The sequence below is a fragment of the Grampus griseus genome (genome assembly GCF_964374135.1).
Source record: "Grampus griseus genome assembly, chromosome: 4".
NCBI classification, from domain to species: Eukaryota; Metazoa; Chordata; class Mammalia; order Artiodactyla; family Delphinidae; genus Grampus; species Grampus griseus.
In genome coordinates this window covers 28,916,168-28,935,166 of record NC_138997.1, presented here as the reverse complement: position 1 = coordinate 28,935,166, position 18,999 = coordinate 28,916,168, and the positions used below count along the sequence as shown (strand labels likewise).

Genomic DNA, 18,999 nt, shown 5'->3' with positions numbered 1-18,999 from the left:
TTCTCCCCACGCCCCTGAGCCCAGAAGAGTCCTGGACAAGAAGCAAACCCCGTAAGAATGCGAGGTCCCTGACAGCTAACTCTTCTAAAGGTTCCCCGTCGGGGATTCGAAGAATACTCACAGGTCATCTATAGTAAGTACCTCCCACCCCTGCATCACACCGGTGCCCCGTAACCTATGGAAGCCCTGGGAATCGATGGTGCTGCATTACCCATCTTTCCATCCTCCACCATCTCCTCCCTGCTCTTCTCTTCTTTGTGTGGGTGTCTTATCCTGTCACACCCCCAAGGGCTTTAACCTGCTCCCCTGCTCCAGGGGCGCAGAAGTCGTCTTACCTCCTGACCCGAGCCTGGGAGGTTGGCCCTGACCTGCCTTCCTCCTCCTCTGAGTGGGCTTGCGGACTTCTGCTTGGCCAGGCAGGCCCGGCCAGCAGCCCTCTCACTGGGTTTTCCAAACATGCGGAGCTTTCGGTTCTCAGGCACCTTTAGCTACAAGGCACGTGGACCAGAAGTCCTTTTGTGGTCTAACCACCTTGAGGGGGAAATGCACCACTGATTCTTCCAGTACTCTTACTGGAAGGAAAAAAACGTCTGGAGAAAATATGAACAATGGGGCTTCCTAGGACAGACTTGGGCGGCTGCCTTTGGGGCACTTGGTGTCAACTGGAAGACAGGTGCTCTCCACAGGCCCTTCCCAGCTCGGGCTGAACGCTCAGGGATTGCCAAGGACAATTTCCGTTACCTGGAGAAGAGGTAACTGTGGACAAGCCAAATCAGAAACTCAGCATCGCTCTTTAACAAGCTACCAAGCTCCCAGTATGAGCAGAGGCCAGGCCACCCCTCAGTGAAAACACTGAAAGCGGGGAGAGGTGGCATTCACTTTTTTCTACCATAAAACTTCCCCTGGGTAGAAGAAAGCAACAGTCCCGCAGTTATTTCTCCTCTTCCCTTCCCGTCAAGAAGACGCTGTGTGCAGCGGAAGGAAGCACTGCTGTGCAGTTAGTACATACCATCGCCTGGGACCTAGTCAGAGGAAAGCAATGCAGGCGGCGTGAGAGGCAAGAGGGGCGAGGAGAGAAGCGGGGACAGAAACTAGACTTACTTTCAACAGAAGCAACACAGTCGAAACAGTTTTGTCTATCTTAAGCCCAAATCCTTCCCAACTTCCCCCCTGAAAGAAGCATAATCCCCGAGTGGGGAAGCACTCTTTTTGAATCCATCCTTTCTCCGGTCAGCTACAAGGCTGCAAAATGCAGCGAGAAGGGGTTTCTTATCATTCCCTTTCCCACCACGAGATGGCCTCTTCTGGGCGAGGTGGTGAGCCCCCTCTGCAGGTGCACGGTCCTTTCTTAAGCATCTAAGGATAAGCCAGAGCAAATGCAAGTGCATTCTGAAACCACAGGCCCGTCTTAAACCAAAATCCTATCCAATCGTGTTCTCCTATCCCAAAGCCTAGCTGACCCTACACTGTCTTACTGCTAAAAATGCATCTTTGGAAATGTATTTGCAGAAAGAGAACAAAAGCCTTCACAAAGGTCCCCATCTTATGCTCTCATTCACAGAAAGATGCTTTTTCACCTAAGTGAAAAACAGCCTTTAGCAGGAGAACGACTGGAGTTCTCCTCCCGTGCACTCGCCAGCTTTTGGTCTGGGAAGGAAGGCAACGTGGCAAGGCGAGAAGTTTTAAGTAAAGTTTCCAAGGCTGCGTTTGGCTGAAACGGGTGTCAGTAGGTACAGGAGACCTGCACCCATGAGGAGCTGAGAGCTGGATGCTGGTGTCAAAGTCCAAGAGAAGCATGCAGATTTAAGAGGGGTGACAATTAGAGGCGGCTCTGATGAAGCATAGCATGTTGAATACCAGAATTCTGCTCCGGGGTCCCCAGAGTCTCAACGGGGTACAGAGTGAAACTCTGAAGTGTCTCTCAAACTGTCAAATCAAACTGTCAAACAAAATGCAGACAACAGCATCAACTTGACTTTCTTGCACCGTTATTTACCATTCCTACCCTATCATTTTCTCACCAGAGCCTCAGGCTCCAATCCTTTGGGGGGCGTGGGGGGCCAAGGCAGAGAGAACACTAGGGGTGGCAGCGGAGAGCAAGGTTCCGTCTGGGAGCGACACAGCCGTTCCTGAGGGCTCCGCCTCAGAACATTTATGCCCTGTTTCCACTGCTATTTGTATCTGTAGGAAACCACATAAGCCTCACATACCCCAGTTATGAGAACATATAAATACCAGGGAGACTCATTTGTGAATAATGATTTTTAAGAAAACATTTGAAACTGTTCCCAAGGGCAGGACACAAAGACGCACAGTACTGGTGAAGAGAGCGAGGCAGACGACACAGAAGCCTTGCGAGCTGCCCGGACGCAACCACGCCAGGTCCTCGGTCGGGGAAGGATGAGTATGACATCCCTGCGGAGGCCTGCTCACCGCTGCTCAGGGGGACAAGCCAGAATTCACAGGCCAGCTTTTTGGCCATGGAGAACCGGTACCCCCAGAGGCAGGCTCTACTGATTCCCCCGTAAGCAGTGAGCGTGATGACGTTGTCAGCACCTCCCCAGAGCTAACGAGCTGTGGAGTTGTGTACGGAATGCGGGGTTAGATGGAACCCTACCAACATGCCCAAGATGACACTGAACACACACGGGAACACACAACTTTCACAATCACCGCTGGAATCACAATAAAGCATTGTTCATTCACACAAACATCCGGTTAAAGCTCAGGAGTTTGAAATTTAACAGTTGAAATCCATCAGCAAATGGAAAAATGCCATGTGTAAACCGGGAGATGTAGTTTCTGTCTGAGAGAACCTAAACGTCCTTAACCAGAACAGAGCCTATACTGGGCCAAAAGGCAGAAGGGCTGATCATTCCAGAACCTTGGTGGGCCACAGGCCTTGGGCCATCCATTCCCATCTGGGCCGTGAGTTGACGGGTGACCCAGGGAATGAGGGGAGAGCTGCCGTAAGCCCTGGGCGCATTTTTTAATTTTAAATTTTTTAAATTTTAAATTTTTGTAAATTTCCCCAGAAGCTGCCTAACAACGCAGCCGGAGGCAGGGCGGTGACCCCTTACCCCAGCCGGCAGCCTTGCTCTCAAGGGTGAACCGCCTGAGAACTTTCTCATGCTCAGTCAAGATGGTTCTTTGCAAAGGGTTTAAGCTGACACTCCGTGACAACTCTGACTTTCTCAGGCTCTCTGCAGAACACTGCTGAGACGCCAGGAAAACCACAGCTCAAGAGGCCTTCCCGCTCTTTCGGCCCGGAGTCCATCATCACCCCCACTCGCGAGTCCGGCAGCACATCAGCCTGCAAGCCTGGCCTGGGGGCTGGAGCGGGGAGCGCCGCCACCCACCCAGGGGGAGGAGGACGGTGCGGCGGTGCCAGGACGGTGGTGGAGGCTCCAGGAGCAGCCCGCCTCCCGCACTCACGAGGGGGCGGGGCTTCTCTCTGCCTCTGCCTGGACCCGCGTCCTCGCTGGGAAGCTTCCGAGGCTACGGTGCGCCCTGAGAATAAGCAACTGCTTTCCTCCCAGTCGCTAGGACATCGAGCCTTTCCAGAGGGTGAGGGCCTGTCCTGAGGTCAAGGTGACGGAGCTGTCCGGCTCCACAGATCCCTGCAGTACTGGGGTGGCCAAGACCCAGCTCAGGCCCCCGCCTCCGGAGAAAGCCAGACTCCCGGCCGCGGCTCCCTGATCCTGTGCGCGGGACGGAGATCACGCCGAGGACCCGTGCTCTACACACGGCACCGGAGCAGGTGCGGACACGCCGGGGGCCAGTTTCACGGCCCCACTTGGGCGAGGACTTGGGTCTGGACAGCTGGTGGGAGGGTGCGCGCCACGCTTCTGGCTCAGTTTTATTTTTTCTGCCTTCTTCTCCCATTTGCTGAACTTACTTTCATGCTGCTTCACTTATTTTAATGCCACTTTTCATCTGCTATGTTTGTGGATTCAGGTAAGCTGCCTTTTTAAAAACATTTTGGAAGAAGGATTTGAAAAAATATGGGGATCACTGTTACTGACTTCTCGTACAATTTTACTAACCCTGAAAAAACTAATACATTTTTTTCATTCTTCTGAACTTTTAAAAAACACAAAACACTGACTTTTTAAAATGGAATTTGCTTAACTCTGGCTGTTTCTTATCCCAAGTTCCAAAGAATCATTCAAAGCTCAAATAATCTCTTTCTGAGGCCTTGAGTAGTCAGGGAGTCACTTCCTTTTGCTGTAAGGGCCACCTGGGCTTGGGAACCGCTCTCTAGACGGGAAAGCAGGGATGAGACAGAAGCAGCTGCCTGGAGGCCACCAAGCCCAGGAGAAGAGGCTGGGACGCCCCGGCCAGGGGCCCATCAGCCTGGCCTTGCTGGGACCTGCGCAACCTCTGATCCCAGGACCCGAGGCCTGGGAGCCGGCCAAAGGGTGCCCTTCACGTGCCAAGCCATTCCTGAAGTGGAGAGGAACACGACAGCACCCACGGCCGCGTGAGGGAAGCGCCTGGCGGCTGACTTGATAAGATTCGATGTCGCCGAGCAGTGAGCCAGACGCTGCAGCTGCCCAAGGGCAGAACCACCCATTCTACTTACCATGATAACGGAGACCCCGGTGGTGGTGCTGTTCTGTTTGGGGAGCGCGTTATTAAAGTGCTGTTTGAGTTTACCTGTTACTTCAGCCTGCATATTATTCTCCTGGGAAGCATCGTCCTACAGGAAAGAATCAAATACACTGCCTTTGATTCTCACGTCTATGTTGTCTCTTCCTCAGCAGTCACACACCAGCCGTCACCACCACCATCTCCTCCTAAATGGGCCCATCTGAGCCACAAGGTCGGGGGAACAATCTAAGTGAAGTAATTAGAAATGATTACCATTATTCACCAGTCCCCTGCCCTCGGAAAGACCCTCTGCCAGTCACCTCCCTCCTTAGGTCTGAAGGGGGCTGAGGAGAGGGCAGAGGTCCCAGTGGCACAAGGACATTCTACAGGGTTCTGAGACCCTCCCCCCACAGCACAAATGCCACCTAATTCAGTATAGAGCCCTCCCACGGAAACATCAAAATTCATGAACAGTTTATCATTTTAATCAAGAATGCAGGTAGCTGTTAGTCCTGATCGCTCATTTAAAAAATACGGCATGTCAGCTACTTGGCCCAAGAGCCAAGTCACTTAGCAGGACCCAGAGAGTTTGAACGGAAAGGTTGGGACGTGTGGGACAGTGGGTGGCAGCGGTGCCTGGGGAGCCAAAGTCAGCAAAAGCCCCTGAATTAACGTCACTGTCCCGGAGCCTCCAGGACTGAGGGGGACGCAGCCTCTCCTGCTGTTGCCATTTCGTGGATCGTGTTTACCACGAGCCCAGAGCCACCGCCCAAGCTCAGAGAAATTCCAGGCAACGTCACACATCCTCTGCCTGTCTCTGGCAGGACCGCGTCCCAGCCAGGCCGCCTGCAGCAGGAGTGCTCCTGGGACCACATGCCATGAAGACAGAGACCAGGGTCTGACACAGGCTCATCTCTGGGCAAATCCTAAAAACTCTCAAACCCCAGGATGACAGAAAAAAGCTCCTTAGAGAGCATCCTGGCCAAACCCTTCTTCTCACAGATAAGGAAACTGAGGCCCAGGAAGGGACAGTGACGTGCCAGGTCACTCACAGAGCGGGATCCTGGTGCCAACCACTTTCTCCCAGAGAAGTGACTTCATGCTACTTGCTCATTAGAGAAAACAGACATTTAATCCTCCACGGAACTTGGATGCAGAACTTTGCCTGCGCAAAAGCCCTGGCGAGGAAGCACGCTGTTGGCCACAGGACACAGAGATGTTGGTTCCCCGGGGACGTGGGGTACTTACTGATACCCAGGGGTGACTCAGGATCTGTCCCGCAGTGCACCGCGCTTCAACGTTTACCTGAAGCATTTGACTGATTAATTCCTGGAAAGAAATAAAGAAGGTGATAGAGCAGGCGACAGGGGGTAATTCCAGCATCAACACAGAAATCTTGAGTTTGCACCAAGTACTTCAAAGAACAGCCAACACAGCTGCTCAGCCGTTTGAATGCAAAAGCTATTATCACCTCCACTGCCCGTGCCTAGGAGGCAATTACGCAGACACAGCTGCCTCGTGTCAGCGGCACTGAGAGAGGAAGAGGTCTCTCCCGAATCTACATTAAACCCAAGATGTTCTCTCCTAAGAGTTCCGGCCATTGTCATCATTCCACAGCGCAGAACTGCAGTGCTGCTCCTTTTGGCAATTCAGCAGGTCTCACAAATCCACCCCTATAGTCTGACGGGTGTCCGTAACACATTTCTTGAATAAATGAAAGAACAAACGTTTAGGGCTTAGAGGAGCGCAGGAGGACAGTAGCAGCAAACTGGGACGACAGCCAGTCCAGCTTTCAGAATTTGGTTAAGCATTTCAGAGACCACACTGAGGAAGGAACTTAATGAAGAACCACACATTAAAAGTCAAGACAGGGGCTTCCCTGGTGGCGCAGTGGTTGAGAGTCCGCCTGCCGATGCAGGGGACACGGGTTCGTGCCCCGGTCCGGGAAGATCCCACATGCCGCGGAGCGGCTGGGCCCGTGAGCCATGGCCGCTGAGCCTGCGCGTCCGGAGCCTGTGCTCCGCAACGGGAGAGGCCACAACAGTGAGAGGCCCGCGTACCACAAAAAAAAGAAAAAAAAAAAGTCAAGACAGACACGGAGCTCAACACCAAGAGCTGCTACAGCCCCACACAATGCGTGAGGACCCTCAACACGACGCAACCCCTAGAAACGGGCCTGGATGGGTACCTTGGCTGAGTCTGTGATGTTGTCCCAGTAGGGGGCCGGAAACTCTAGCTTCCCAGCCAAGATCTGGTCGAAGAGATCTTCCTGGAGATTGTTCTCACTAAGTCAGTGATGGAGAAACAGAGAAAGAGTCAGAGTCACCATACAGTTTTTAACAAAATGCTCATGGGAAGGCAGGGGAGGAGTCCAGTCTCTCTGGCTTAGGCATTTCATAGCTCAGCTGTGGATCTCAACTGCATTTGGGATGACTCTTTCCCTTTTAGACAAAGAACCGAAGAACATTTCCGGCCTGGGAATCACAGAGAAAGAGGGAGGTGTGTGTGGGGGAGGGGAGAGGTGGGGAGAGATGGGGAGAAATGGGGGGGGGCGGAGGGAAGGGGGAGGGAAAGAGAGGATGAGGGAGAGGGGGAGAGGGGGAGAGGGGGGAGGGAGAGAGGGGGAAGAGAGGGAGTGGGGAGAGAGAAGAGACAAAGATGCAAGAACTTTGTTCAGTGGGTACAGGGTTTCAACGTGGAAAGACGAAGATGTTCCAAAGATGGACGGTAGTGATGGTTGTACAACATTGTAAATGTACTTAATACCACCTAACCCTTAAAACTATACACTTACAAATGGTTTAAATGATACATTTTATGTTACATATATTTTTCCACGATAAAAAAAGACTCAAGAAAAAAATGGCATTCACAAATGATGTAAATCCTCATTTCAGCAAAAAACAAGCTCAGCACCTGCCCTCAGTCTCTCGTGGTAGTAAGAGGGGAAAAGCAGCACATTTGAGTCAGATCTCCTTGTCCTTCCTCTTTCTACTCTTCCAAGAAAACAGCCAAAGATCAGTGAAGCAGCCAACATACGAAAACATCACAAGGAGTTCAGAATCTGGATAAACATTCATGACACAATGTGCTCCCCGCTTTGGAACTTGCCTTTCATTGAAGCTCAGTCCGAGACAAAGAGCCCATCCAGGGACATCGACTAGAACTGCACGGTTGAGGCAAACCCACCTCGCCACCCCTGGGTGAACGAACCTCCCCACCCTGTGCCTACCTGCCCGCCCCCCAAGGTGCACCTGCACACACAGCTGGTGCCTACAGGATAAACGATGACTTTTTATGGATGGCGCCATGGAAACACTGCTGGGAAAAATTCAGGAAGCTGGGCATCCCCTACCTCCCAGAAAACTGCATCCCCACGGCCACAGAGCCCCTTCCCTTGGTGGGCACATCAATGGCCCGAGTGAGAACACAGTCATTGGCTTTCTAGGCCATCACAAAGCCCTAGGAGAAAACTCAGGATGCACTGCTGGGGTCAAGATCAAAATCCAGGAGCGAAGTTCCGTCTCACTCGGCAAGGGTGCAGCATTCCTCCTGGAGCTCCCGACAGGCTCCCTGCAGCCTACTTACTGCTCAGGGTGCTCACGTGGGACCCTGCCCAGCCTTCTGGACAGGAGGCTGCTCATGCTACCAGCCCTCCAGGGTCTGCAAGGGCAAGTGTGGTGTCCCTAGAAATACATCGCTCTGGGGAGTGTCCAGCGACAAATTTGGGGGCTGTGTGATGAGGTGGCTGCCTCGTTCCTGTTCTAGGAAAAAAGAGTAGAGTTTGTGGGCCGGTGAACATTCATGACCTCTAACCAAGCCCAGCGGAATCGACACCGCTGGTCCATGACGTCTGGGTCACGCAGCACACGGAGGAGCACAAGTCAGGCCAGATCACCAGACGAGGCAAAAGATGCCCCCACCCACCTCGCTCTCCTAAAAAGTGATATTCTTGGAGTGAGCACAGACTCTTTCTACGTGTCTAAGTATTTTCTTTCCTTTTCACTGTTACTTCTCTACTGATTTAATTCAGCTCAACTCTCCTTCAAAATGAGTAAAGGATGCATCTAAGAACACAATGGGATTTTACAGAAATCTTTAGAAAATTGGAGGACCCCAGGAGACAATGTTAGAAGGAGATAGAAAAAAGTCAGCCATTTCCAGAATTTGTTCTTTTTAGCCATTCTTGTCTATGACTGCACTCATCTCCTTTTTGGTATTTTTCTGGAATCTCGATTAGCTTATGTTCTTTTAATATCTATGGCTTTTATTTTGTTAACAAACAGCTAAAACATTGGGGGTGTGTCTGCAGGATTTAGGTCCTTGGCAAAACAGCCTAAGTCAACAACAAAACCCCAGGATCCTGGCAATTAGAATGGCACCCTCAGGACCCGTGCTGTGAACTGCAAGAGCTTTGGGAATTCCGGGCTGCCCTCACGAGAGCAGAGCTGAAGAGAATTTATCCTTCTTAGTAGTCACATAATAAAAGCCTCTCTGATTAAATCTTCCCTGGATTAACACATTTATACTGTACAATCTGGCTGAGATGCTTCAGGCACTTTTTAATTCTTAAATAGTACAGTGCTGTAAGTATGAAAATGCCCATTAAGAAAAACTTTGAAAACAGCAAAAGAGTCGGTGTACTACTCTTTCCAATGCCAAGTCATTAAAGGTCGAACGAGGTAACCTGAAAAAATGTTGTAAGCTATTTCACAAATGATGTGCAAACATCTGACTTCAAGGGGGGTATGTATGTGTTTGTCTTTAAAAGAAACATCAAATACCTCAGCATAGTCAGGCAAGTATTACTTGTCAGTGGCCCTAAGAACAGACTTGCTTAAGCATTAACTAAACTTCTAGTTGCCTCTGAAAAACCAACATCCTTCTCAGTAGCAATGAATCTGGTGTTGAAAAGACTGGAGGGAAAATATATGTCAGCCCAAGACTAAAGCCCAAAAACCCTAAAAGAAGAATGAGAGATGCTACAGTGAAAGAAGCTGAAACTGTCAATTCCAAGGAACAATTTTAATTAAAAAGCTTTGGGTGAAAATAATCTTTTGTAGAAAACAAATATTTTGAGATATCTGTTTGAAGGCCTTTATTTTAGGTACAAATTTAAGTAGATAATCTGTCTTATACCATAGTCATTTATCATTCTTTAAAGGACCATTTCCATAATTTGCTATATATATGTGATATATAAAATATATAAAAATAAATATATTTTATATTATAGAAGGTTACAAAATCTATCCAGAATGTCTCTGTACGCTGTGAAGATGTTTCTGTAACTAGTATTTAACATAATAGATTCTCTTTCATCACAACATGGTACATGGTATGAAAGAGGGAAAACATTTTCAAAAGTAAGCTATCTAGAGTTGTAGGACCAACTTCTGAATATAACATCTAAGGCAGCAGCTTTCAGAATGTAGTTTTACTGCTTTTGATTAGCCAGACTTATCTCAAGATCCCGCAAAGAAGCTGCTGTCCATTGGATAACAAGTCACAATAGATACATATTGTTCAATCTGAGTCTCACTTTTGTTAAAAAGTAAAAAGCAAAGTCAAAGAAAAAACTCCCAGGCTGCGCTGGCAAGTGGCAACACTAGAGGGAGTTGTGAGCACACATTCCTCTACAACTGATCCCTGATACCCTTTTCCAACTGCTCTTAACTTGGGTTAACCAAGGAGGGAAACGCTACTGTAAATGGTCCTAGAATTACTTGCTATCAAAACCCACTACCCTAGGGGCTTCCCTGGTGGCACAGTGGTTGAGAGTCCACCTGCCGATGCAGGGGACGCGGGTTCGTGCCCCGGTCCAGGAAGATCCCACATGCCGCGGAGCGGCTGGGTCCATGAGCCATGGCCGCTGGGCCTGTGCGTCCGGAGCCTGTGCTCCACAACGGGAGAGGCCACAGCAGTGAGAGGCCTGCGTACCGCCAAAAAAAATAAATAAACCCACTACCCTCTGCACTTGACTAGTTCCCAAAACAAGTCATCACTGAAACCAGCCAGGGCACAGTGTGACTGTAAAAATAGCCACGAATGATCCCCCTCCCTCTGTGTACACACTTAACCTTCTCCCACATTTACCCCAGGCTTAGCTATTTGATTTCGTTTGGTCAACGGGACATCAATGAAGAAATGTGCGGCAAGCAGAGACTTGGAAAGTGCTCTGGCTGCTTTGGGATATCCTGTGTCCACCATCATGTGAAGCCCGTGCTAGCCCGCCAGATGCTGAAAGGCACATGGCCAAGTCATAGCTGTTTCCCAGCTGACACTGAGCCAACTACCAGGCATATGAGTGAGGCTACACTGGACCTCACGCCCCCACTGAGCCAGCCCAGAGCAGAAGAACTGCTCAATGGACTCACAGAATGATTTACACCCCTGCCTTTAGGGGGAGTTTGTTATTCAGCAAAAACTGATACGTCCAGTAATCCTACAGTCTGTATAACCCACCTGAGCAATGATCTTGATGGAAAACCATGATGTTGATGGCCAGATGGAAAGAACTTTCCACCTATAGAAACGTAACCCAGGCCACAAGGACAAGGTCCCACGCAAATGTCACATCTTTCACGAAACCTTTTGTGATTTCTAGCCCTCAACTCAGCATGCCCCCAACTTAGCATGACCTCATATGCTCAGTTATTCTACTTGATCAATATTCTCGTGACGTATCTACACCAGAAGGCTCTCACAAGTAGAGACTGACATCTCTGTCATTCTTGTGTTTAGTGTCAGCAAAAAAAAAAAACCTGTTCAACTCAATTAAAAATCGATCATTTAAAAAAGAGAAACCTTTCAACTTTTCTGTATGTTTGAAAGCTTTCACAATAAAATGCGGGGTGGGGGGGTGTAATGGAATAAACTTATTTTTCACTTACTGACCGAATACTACAATGTAAACGCTATGGCCTCAGAGAATATGTTTTGTTCACCACTCGATTCCCAGCACTTAGAATAGTACCTGGCCCCCAGGAGCTACTCTACAAAGAGTTGTAAAATGAACAAAGAAGGGATTAAAAGGAAAAGAGCATTCAAGAAAACTCAGAGGAAAATCAAACATGCACCATTAGATGAACTTCTGCTTCAAAGTGTTCATTTGCCCCAAAGAGGGAGACAGAACTGATCAAAAGAGATGCTGTGTCAAAGCCCCACACGCCCCCTAGTCATGGACTGCTGGGTGCGAGTGCGCTCTGTGGACCCCAGCACACACCCCAACACCATGTGTGGCCACCAGGCGAAGTGCAGGGTCACCAAGGGTCAATCTGCTGTTCCCAGTTTTGTTTATGCCAAAAGTATTTGTAATTCTACTTAATATTATGTGAACGGACAAAATAAACTTAAAAAGAAAGAATTCCCTGTTTCTACAAGAACTAGGTCGAATGCTTTGCAAAGTGAGTTGTTTAAAAACTGCTGTTGAGGGCTTCCCTGGTGGCGCAGTGGTTGAGAGTCCGCCTGCCGATGCAGGGGACACGGGTTTGTGCCCCAGTCCGGGAAGATCCCACATGCCGCAGAGCGGTTGGGCCCGTGAGCCATGGCCGCTGAGCCTGCGCGTCCGGAGCCTGTGCTCCTCAACGGGAGAGGCCACAGCAGTGAGAGGCCCGAGAACTGCCAAAAAAAAAAACCTGCTGTTGAGGGGGCTTCCCTGGTTGCACAGTGGTTAAGAATCCGCCTGCCAATGCAGGGGAAACGGGTTCGAGCCCTGGTCCAGGAAGATCCTACACGCCACGGAGCAAATAAGCCTGTGTGCCGCAACTACTGAGCCTGCGCTCTACAGCCCACGAGCCACAACTACTGAGCCAGTGCTCCTAGAGCCCATGCTCCGCAACAAGAGAAGCCACCTCAGTGAGAAACCCGCTCACGGCAACAAAAAGTAGCCCCCGCCCTCAACAACTAGAGAAAGCATGTGCACAGCAACAAAGACCCAACACAGCCAAAAATAAATAAATTTATTAAAAAAAAAAAAAAAACCAAAAAACTGCTGTCGAAGAGACAACTCTTAAGAACTAGAAAAAGGCTTACCTGGAAGGATCAGATTGCTTCACAAGGACCTTTAAATCTATTCCTCTTGAAAAAGACTGAGAATGGAAATCATAGACACTGGACTATGGGTGTGTTTTACGGAAGAATGACCGCAGGAAACTCAGGGGACCAAACACAAAGCAAAGGCCTTGGCCTCACATCAAAAGTGTGGACAAGGAATATACATTAATAGGTTGTAAATTAAGATAAAAAAGTGAAAGGTATGTTTGTGTAATTTTTAACTGACATTTTTATTGAGCAGTTTCTGGTCCTGATTGTAGAATGTCTGCTTCCTGATCAAAGGGAGAGGGCTTACAATTCAAATATTGTCATTCAAAGAGCCACTGACCTTCGGAAGGGTGGGAATCCACAGAGCAGTATGTACGTGATCACGCCAGCTGCCCAAATGTCCACCTTCAGGCCATAGCTGGGGAAACAAAGTGGGTGGGAGGAGAGAAACAGTGATACTACTCCCAGGAACCCTGCACATTACTGGAGTACTTGCCTTTGTTTGTTAGGGAAAAAAGGCCTTTCGGTACCAAACTGCTCATTTCACGTAGAGGAATGAATTACCCTTTGGACAAAAGGTGTCTGCTCTTCTCCCAACCTCACCACCATCTTGGGGACTCCAAGACTGGCCTTGGGACAGAAGTCCAGGCCTAGGGCTCTTGGAACTAGAAGCACAAACTCAAGCTCCTGGGATCAAAATCATGGTGCAGGTAACAGTCTCTCCTGCCCTCCACATTCCCAAGAGGCATGTGAATACACAGCAGCAGTAGCAGCAAAATATACCCTTTCCCAAAGTTAAAGCACTAACCCCAACGCCCAGGAGGCATACCCGGTTTCAGCAATGATTTCTGGGGCCACATAAGTCGGGGTGCCACAGACTGTGTATAAAGGGCCTTCTACCACAGTGGCCAGCCCGAAGTCTCCCAGTTTCAAAGACTTGGTCCCATCAGGATATTCACACACCTGGAACAGAAACCAGCCAATAATCAGAAGTCTTTTTTTTTTTTTTTCTCAGTGATTGCAAGGGGGGGCCTTTGGAATTAGGCAGAAAGGACACAGATACATTTACTAACAAATCAAAAGAAATCTCTCCTTGTGATATTAACGGCATGGTTTATCTTTGTTGCTTCTTAAAGCTCTAATTTTTCTTTTTAGAGATTTTGCATGATTGTGTGAAATAGGAAAAAGACAATATTTCTACCTTTGCAAAAAGTTCCTTACCTAGGAGTATAATGAACATGTCTGCATGCTGAGGGGTGTAGGTGGCGGCTTACCTGGTTGGCTCGAGAGCCCTCTAGAACTTCTGTTGTGTGTTTCCTGAGCGCTGGGGGGGAGGGGGGATGTGAGAGCCTCAGAAATGTTTAGGAAGTGTCCACTGAAGCGCTAGGTGGTCTCCAACTTGCATGTTTAGTTTAGAAAATAAAATTAGAACTTGTTCTCTAGACAATGATGAATATAAATATTACATAGGGGAGAACCCTGGAAATTTAGAAAGAAAATGACTTTGGGGAGCAGACAGCCTGAGCTTGCATAACCAACCACTCCACCCATTTTCTGGTGATGTGACCTTTGAAAGTCTCTCACTCGCCCTGGGCAGGATTCTTCATCTGTGAAATGGGAGGACAGGGGTCCTTGGCTCACGGGGTTGGTGTGAGGATGAAATGAGATGAAGTACAGATCAGGACTTAATGAATGTTCCTTCCTTTCCTAGAAGGACTGGCTGATTAGATCAGGTAAATCATCATCTTGGAAAAGGTTTAACAATACTGATGAACATGTAACAACTTTTCTAGAAAGCACTGCAACCATACGTAAATTTCTTAATATCCTTCATAACCTTTGATCCTGTAAATCTACTTCTAAGAACCTACTCTGAGGCAACAGAGATGGACCGAAAGGTTATACACAAGAATGCCAATATCAGAATTCATCTGTTTTTAAAAACTGGAAGCAACATAAATGGCCAACAGGGTAATGACTTAATAAATCATGGTAACTCCAATAAAGATGTTGGAAAAAAAAAACCCAGACAAAAAAATAACCAAAAAAAAATAAATCATGGTAAATCCCTACAATGAAATATTATACAGTCACTAATAAGCACATTTCAAATAAATATTAATCATGGGAAATATTTACTATATTACATAAAATTTTTTTAAATATTCAAAATTATATATATGCTGTAACACCCCAAAATGTTAAGTTTATCTCTAGGTGGTAGCATTACAGGTTACTTTAATTTTCTTCTTTATACTTTTCAGTAGTTTCCAAAATGTTTACAATGAACATGTGCTGGTTCCATAATTCAGAAAAAAATAATTTTATATATAAGCAAACTTTCCTTATGGGATAAAAGTCCGGAAGTTACATTTTAAATGGATTGTTTTAGAAGCAAATGAGTGTGTGTGAGAACATAACTGAGATTTGACTGTAGGATTTTAACAAGCTGTCCATTTGCCTCTTGGACGTCCATTCTGAAAACACTCAATTTCAGAGGATAACTACAAAAACCTAACCTGTACTCACGTCATACCTTTCCTCTACTTTTACATTTTAAACATATTTTGTTTGTGTTTCCTTGTATTCTACCATGAACTGAATCAGATTTTCATCTAAACCACTACTTACGAAAGGAAGTGAAAAATTTAGCAAATTATGTTTTTTCAAGATAAGCACGTTTACAACATCATCCATTAGTCTGCTACTTAATGAGGGGGATGATTTATAAACTCCTCAATAAAAAGACATCAAGAACCTCCGGGCTTCCTCATGCCAGTGACCCCACCACCTTAATAGGCATTTTTTTAAGGATGACACTGAAATACCTTCCTAGCCTGTGATGTTCTCAGCAGTTTAAGAGGAGTATTTTTCACCTTAGTATTTTAATAACTGCTTCCATGTTGATGTACTAAATACCCATGCGCAGCATGCATCTTTATGACTTACAAGTTTCACAGGACTGATGATGAGGATTTGGAGTCCCTCACAGATAGTTATCATTCTGAGTCAGCCCACAACTCAGCAGAAACATAGTCAAAGCTACTAATGAGGCTTCCCTGGTGGCACAGTGGTTGAGAGTCCGCCTGCCGATGCAGGGGACACAGGTTCGTGCCCCGGTCCGGGAAGATCCCACGTGCCGCGGAGCCTGTGCTCCGCAACAGGAGAGGCCACAGCAGTGAGGGGCCCGCGTACCACCAAAAAAAACCAAAAAGCTACTAATGATTCAGCCTAAAGCAACAGAAACCAGGTTCTTAGTCATGCTTAGTCTTAGGACGACTTTCCATCCGTTATGTTTAATATAAACATTAACAAGAACAATCTGAATTACAGTTAGAATTTATGATGCATTTACTGAAACCCAGACTTTAGAAATTCCCTGAGTAATTGCAGTGATAAGAACATTATAGCCAACATTATAATTCTAAATGTCTCTATCATGAGAGTAAAAAAAAAAAGTTTTGTTAATGTCATTTTGTTTTTACAACTTTAAAATACACTCATTAGGTACATTTTTTAAAAACAGTGTTTATTTTAGACATTCAATTTAGGGATGCCTAGGGGTATTTAAGTGTTGTCAGATACTCCGAAGTCCCAGAAGTCCCGTTTTTCACATCCCCTATAAGGAATTCAGAGTCAGATGCAGGAGTATAAATAGAAAGGGACTGAACAGTCTATAATCGTTGAATTATGTTTGGGCAAGTGGTACTCCTTGGCTAAACATCAAAAGGGAAGTGTCATAAGGGCCAGACAAGCCTGGAATAATAATATTTTATCTGATTCATCTCTCCCCAATGCTAGACACAAAGGCAAATATGTGGAAGAGAACGTAAGTAAATTTCAAATCTTAGCTGGAGATTCTCTTCAAAGCAGGAAAAAAAATATATATATATATACATCTATAAATCTACACATACACACACACACATTTATGACATTGCTGGGACTTCCCTGGTGGTGCAGTGGTTAAGAATCCTCCTGCCAACGGAGGGGGTACGGGTTCAATCCCTGGTCCAGGAAGATCCCACATGCTGCAGAGCAACTAAGCCCATGCACCACAACTAATGAGCCTGTGCTCTAGAGCCCACGAGCACAACTACTGAGGCCGTGTGCCATAACTACTGAAGCCCACGTGCCTGGAGCCCGTGCTCCGCAGCAAGAGAAGCCACCGCAATGAGAAGCCTGCGCACCGCAACAAAGAGTAGCCCCGCTCGCCGCAACTAGAGAAAGCCCACGTGCAGCAACGAAAACCCAATGCAGCCAAAATTTTTTTTTTTAATTTATGACATTGTTTTAAGAAACTGACACGGACACACACACGTGGCTTTAAGAGACTGGTTTTAAGAAAGAGGTGGCTAAACGCACAGGGACTCCAAAGGCCTTCTGTTCTGGCAGAGAGTTCAGTTCTCCCCAGTAACGCGCATCCTCGCAGGACTTGGGAGATTCCAATATTTTCCTAAATGCTGTCTCACTGCACTACTATAGTCACCCTGCTGGACAATTAGGAAGAGAACTTTTGTTCCAATTTACAGATGAGGAAACTGAGGCTCAGAAAACTCAAGTTACAAGCAGGCAGCCAAGGGGGGGCTCCAAACAAGACCACTGCCGTCCACCGCACCCTCCTGCGTCTAAAAGCCTGCACGGCCTGCAGACTCTCGGTGAGATCTGAACAGCCACCACTGTGAGAACTCCAGCCCTGCGGTGCTCAAAGGGCCCACCACAAGCTGAGAGATGCTGTCAAAAGTTGCTCTCAGAATGCAAAACTGAAATATGTGAGAAATGCAGATCCCACATACAAAGTGAATGCCACAAGCTCTCTAAATAAAATGTCAGCATCATGATTTAGCAGGACTTCAAATATGAGAAACCAACCCTCTTCTCTCCCCTGCCCCCAGAACTCCTGGAAACGTGGAATTTATCACTGGTCTCTCATAGTTAACTCTGACAGGGCACCGCCAGGCTGTAACTCACGGCATTAATGGCCACCCCTGTGCTCCCTGACACAGTGACCCATACATCTCTGCTGGCAGGGGTTTAAATTATGACACTGCTGCCAGAGGAGGGGATGCAAATCAGATGTCTGAATGCTCTGGTGTTCAAAGACCCAATTCTCTTTTAGCGTAGCAAGAGGTTGGCAGTCCCTCTGCGTATTTCCTTTCAGTGCCTCGATGGTACTTTTTCACGCCAACCTGCCGACTCTATCTAGGATCAGCCGAGGGGTCCAGTTAGGTTTCCAAAGGCAGGCACATATTCTACTTGGATATGCGCAGCTAAGGGTCTCCAAAGCCTGACCCCACGGCCCTTTCACGTCACACATTAGCCTCATCCCGACATCAGTTTTATCATCTCCCTTCTCTGCCCTTTGGGCAGCACAGCGGGGTTAGAGCAGGTCTCAGAGTGGGGCGGACATTCATCCAGGTGGGGCAGGTGGGGCAGGTGGGGCAGGTGAGGCACTCGATTCCAATCTCCTGCCTACATTCTGAGACTCATCCTAACGGGGACTGATGTCTCCAACTGCTATCTTCCCTTGATGCGTAACAGTAGAAGAGGATGAGGGGCGGTTTTCTGAGATTCTGCATACAGTAAGGAACTGTGAGTGGAAAAGAGGGGAAATGGGGTGAGAACGGAATCAGTGAGCTGGGCAACAGGCACCCTCGGGTTTACGGGGAAGCTCACTCACCCCTCCGCCACCCTCCTCGCCGGCTGGGCCCCCGCAGTCAGAGCCAGGCGGCGTGGGCACTGTGGTAACCACTAGTCCTCGGGCCCCGTGGCCCCGTGCTCTCAGAGAACGCCAATCACAGCGGCCACTGCGGTGACGTGGGCCGTGGAGAGCAGGGGCGTCCTCGTGAACACCTCGGCACTGTGTCTGGCTCCGCAGGGGGAAGCCTTGTCCCCTCTGACCCCGGCCAAGCTCCGTCAGTGGGGGAGGGGCGGGGCCAGCCCAGACCGCAGCCTCACGGTGCAGAAGCAGCCCGTCGAGAGGAGGGAACCCCACGCCCTCACGTCCACCCAGGGGCCTGGCTTACCGCTGCCTCCATTCCTCCTTAGAGTTCACATAACACATCTTGTTTTATAGAGCAGGGGTGTTTACTTTCCTAATAGGAACAAACAGAAATGAAACATATTCCCTCAAGGCAGGAGACGGTAAGAAAAAAAACCTCACATACTTTTTAAGTGGACACTGGGAAGTTATCAAATGGTATTAACCAAAAGGCGAAATGGATACCCTGGATTAGCAGAAAGCCCCAGGATGGCCCCAAAGCCTAGTCCATTCAGTTGTTATTTGCGTGCTGGGCGTATGAGGCAGGCTGTGGAGACTTGTGTTTGAGGGCCAGCTGCTGGCGACCTCATGACCATGGTGGT

General features: G+C 48.1%; 1 protein-coding gene across 1 annotated transcript in view; it reads right to left on the bottom strand.

The window, feature by feature from the left end:
• Positions 1-18,999, bottom strand: part of DCLK2 (doublecortin like kinase 2) — a gene marked incomplete at both ends in the record, with an annotated part of 155,332 nt that overhangs the window by 434 nt on the left and 135,899 nt on the right. Inside the window, 5 exons of the mRNA XM_082653239.1 lie at positions 4,586-4,702; positions 5,842-5,922; positions 6,782-6,878; positions 12,977-13,054; positions 13,466-13,599. Of these exons, the coding sequence (XP_082509365.1) occupies positions 4,586-4,702; positions 5,842-5,922; positions 6,782-6,878; positions 12,977-13,054; positions 13,466-13,599 (507 nt within the window). The remainder of the gene's footprint in view (positions 1-4,585; positions 4,703-5,841; positions 5,923-6,781; positions 6,879-12,976; positions 13,055-13,465; positions 13,600-18,999) is intronic.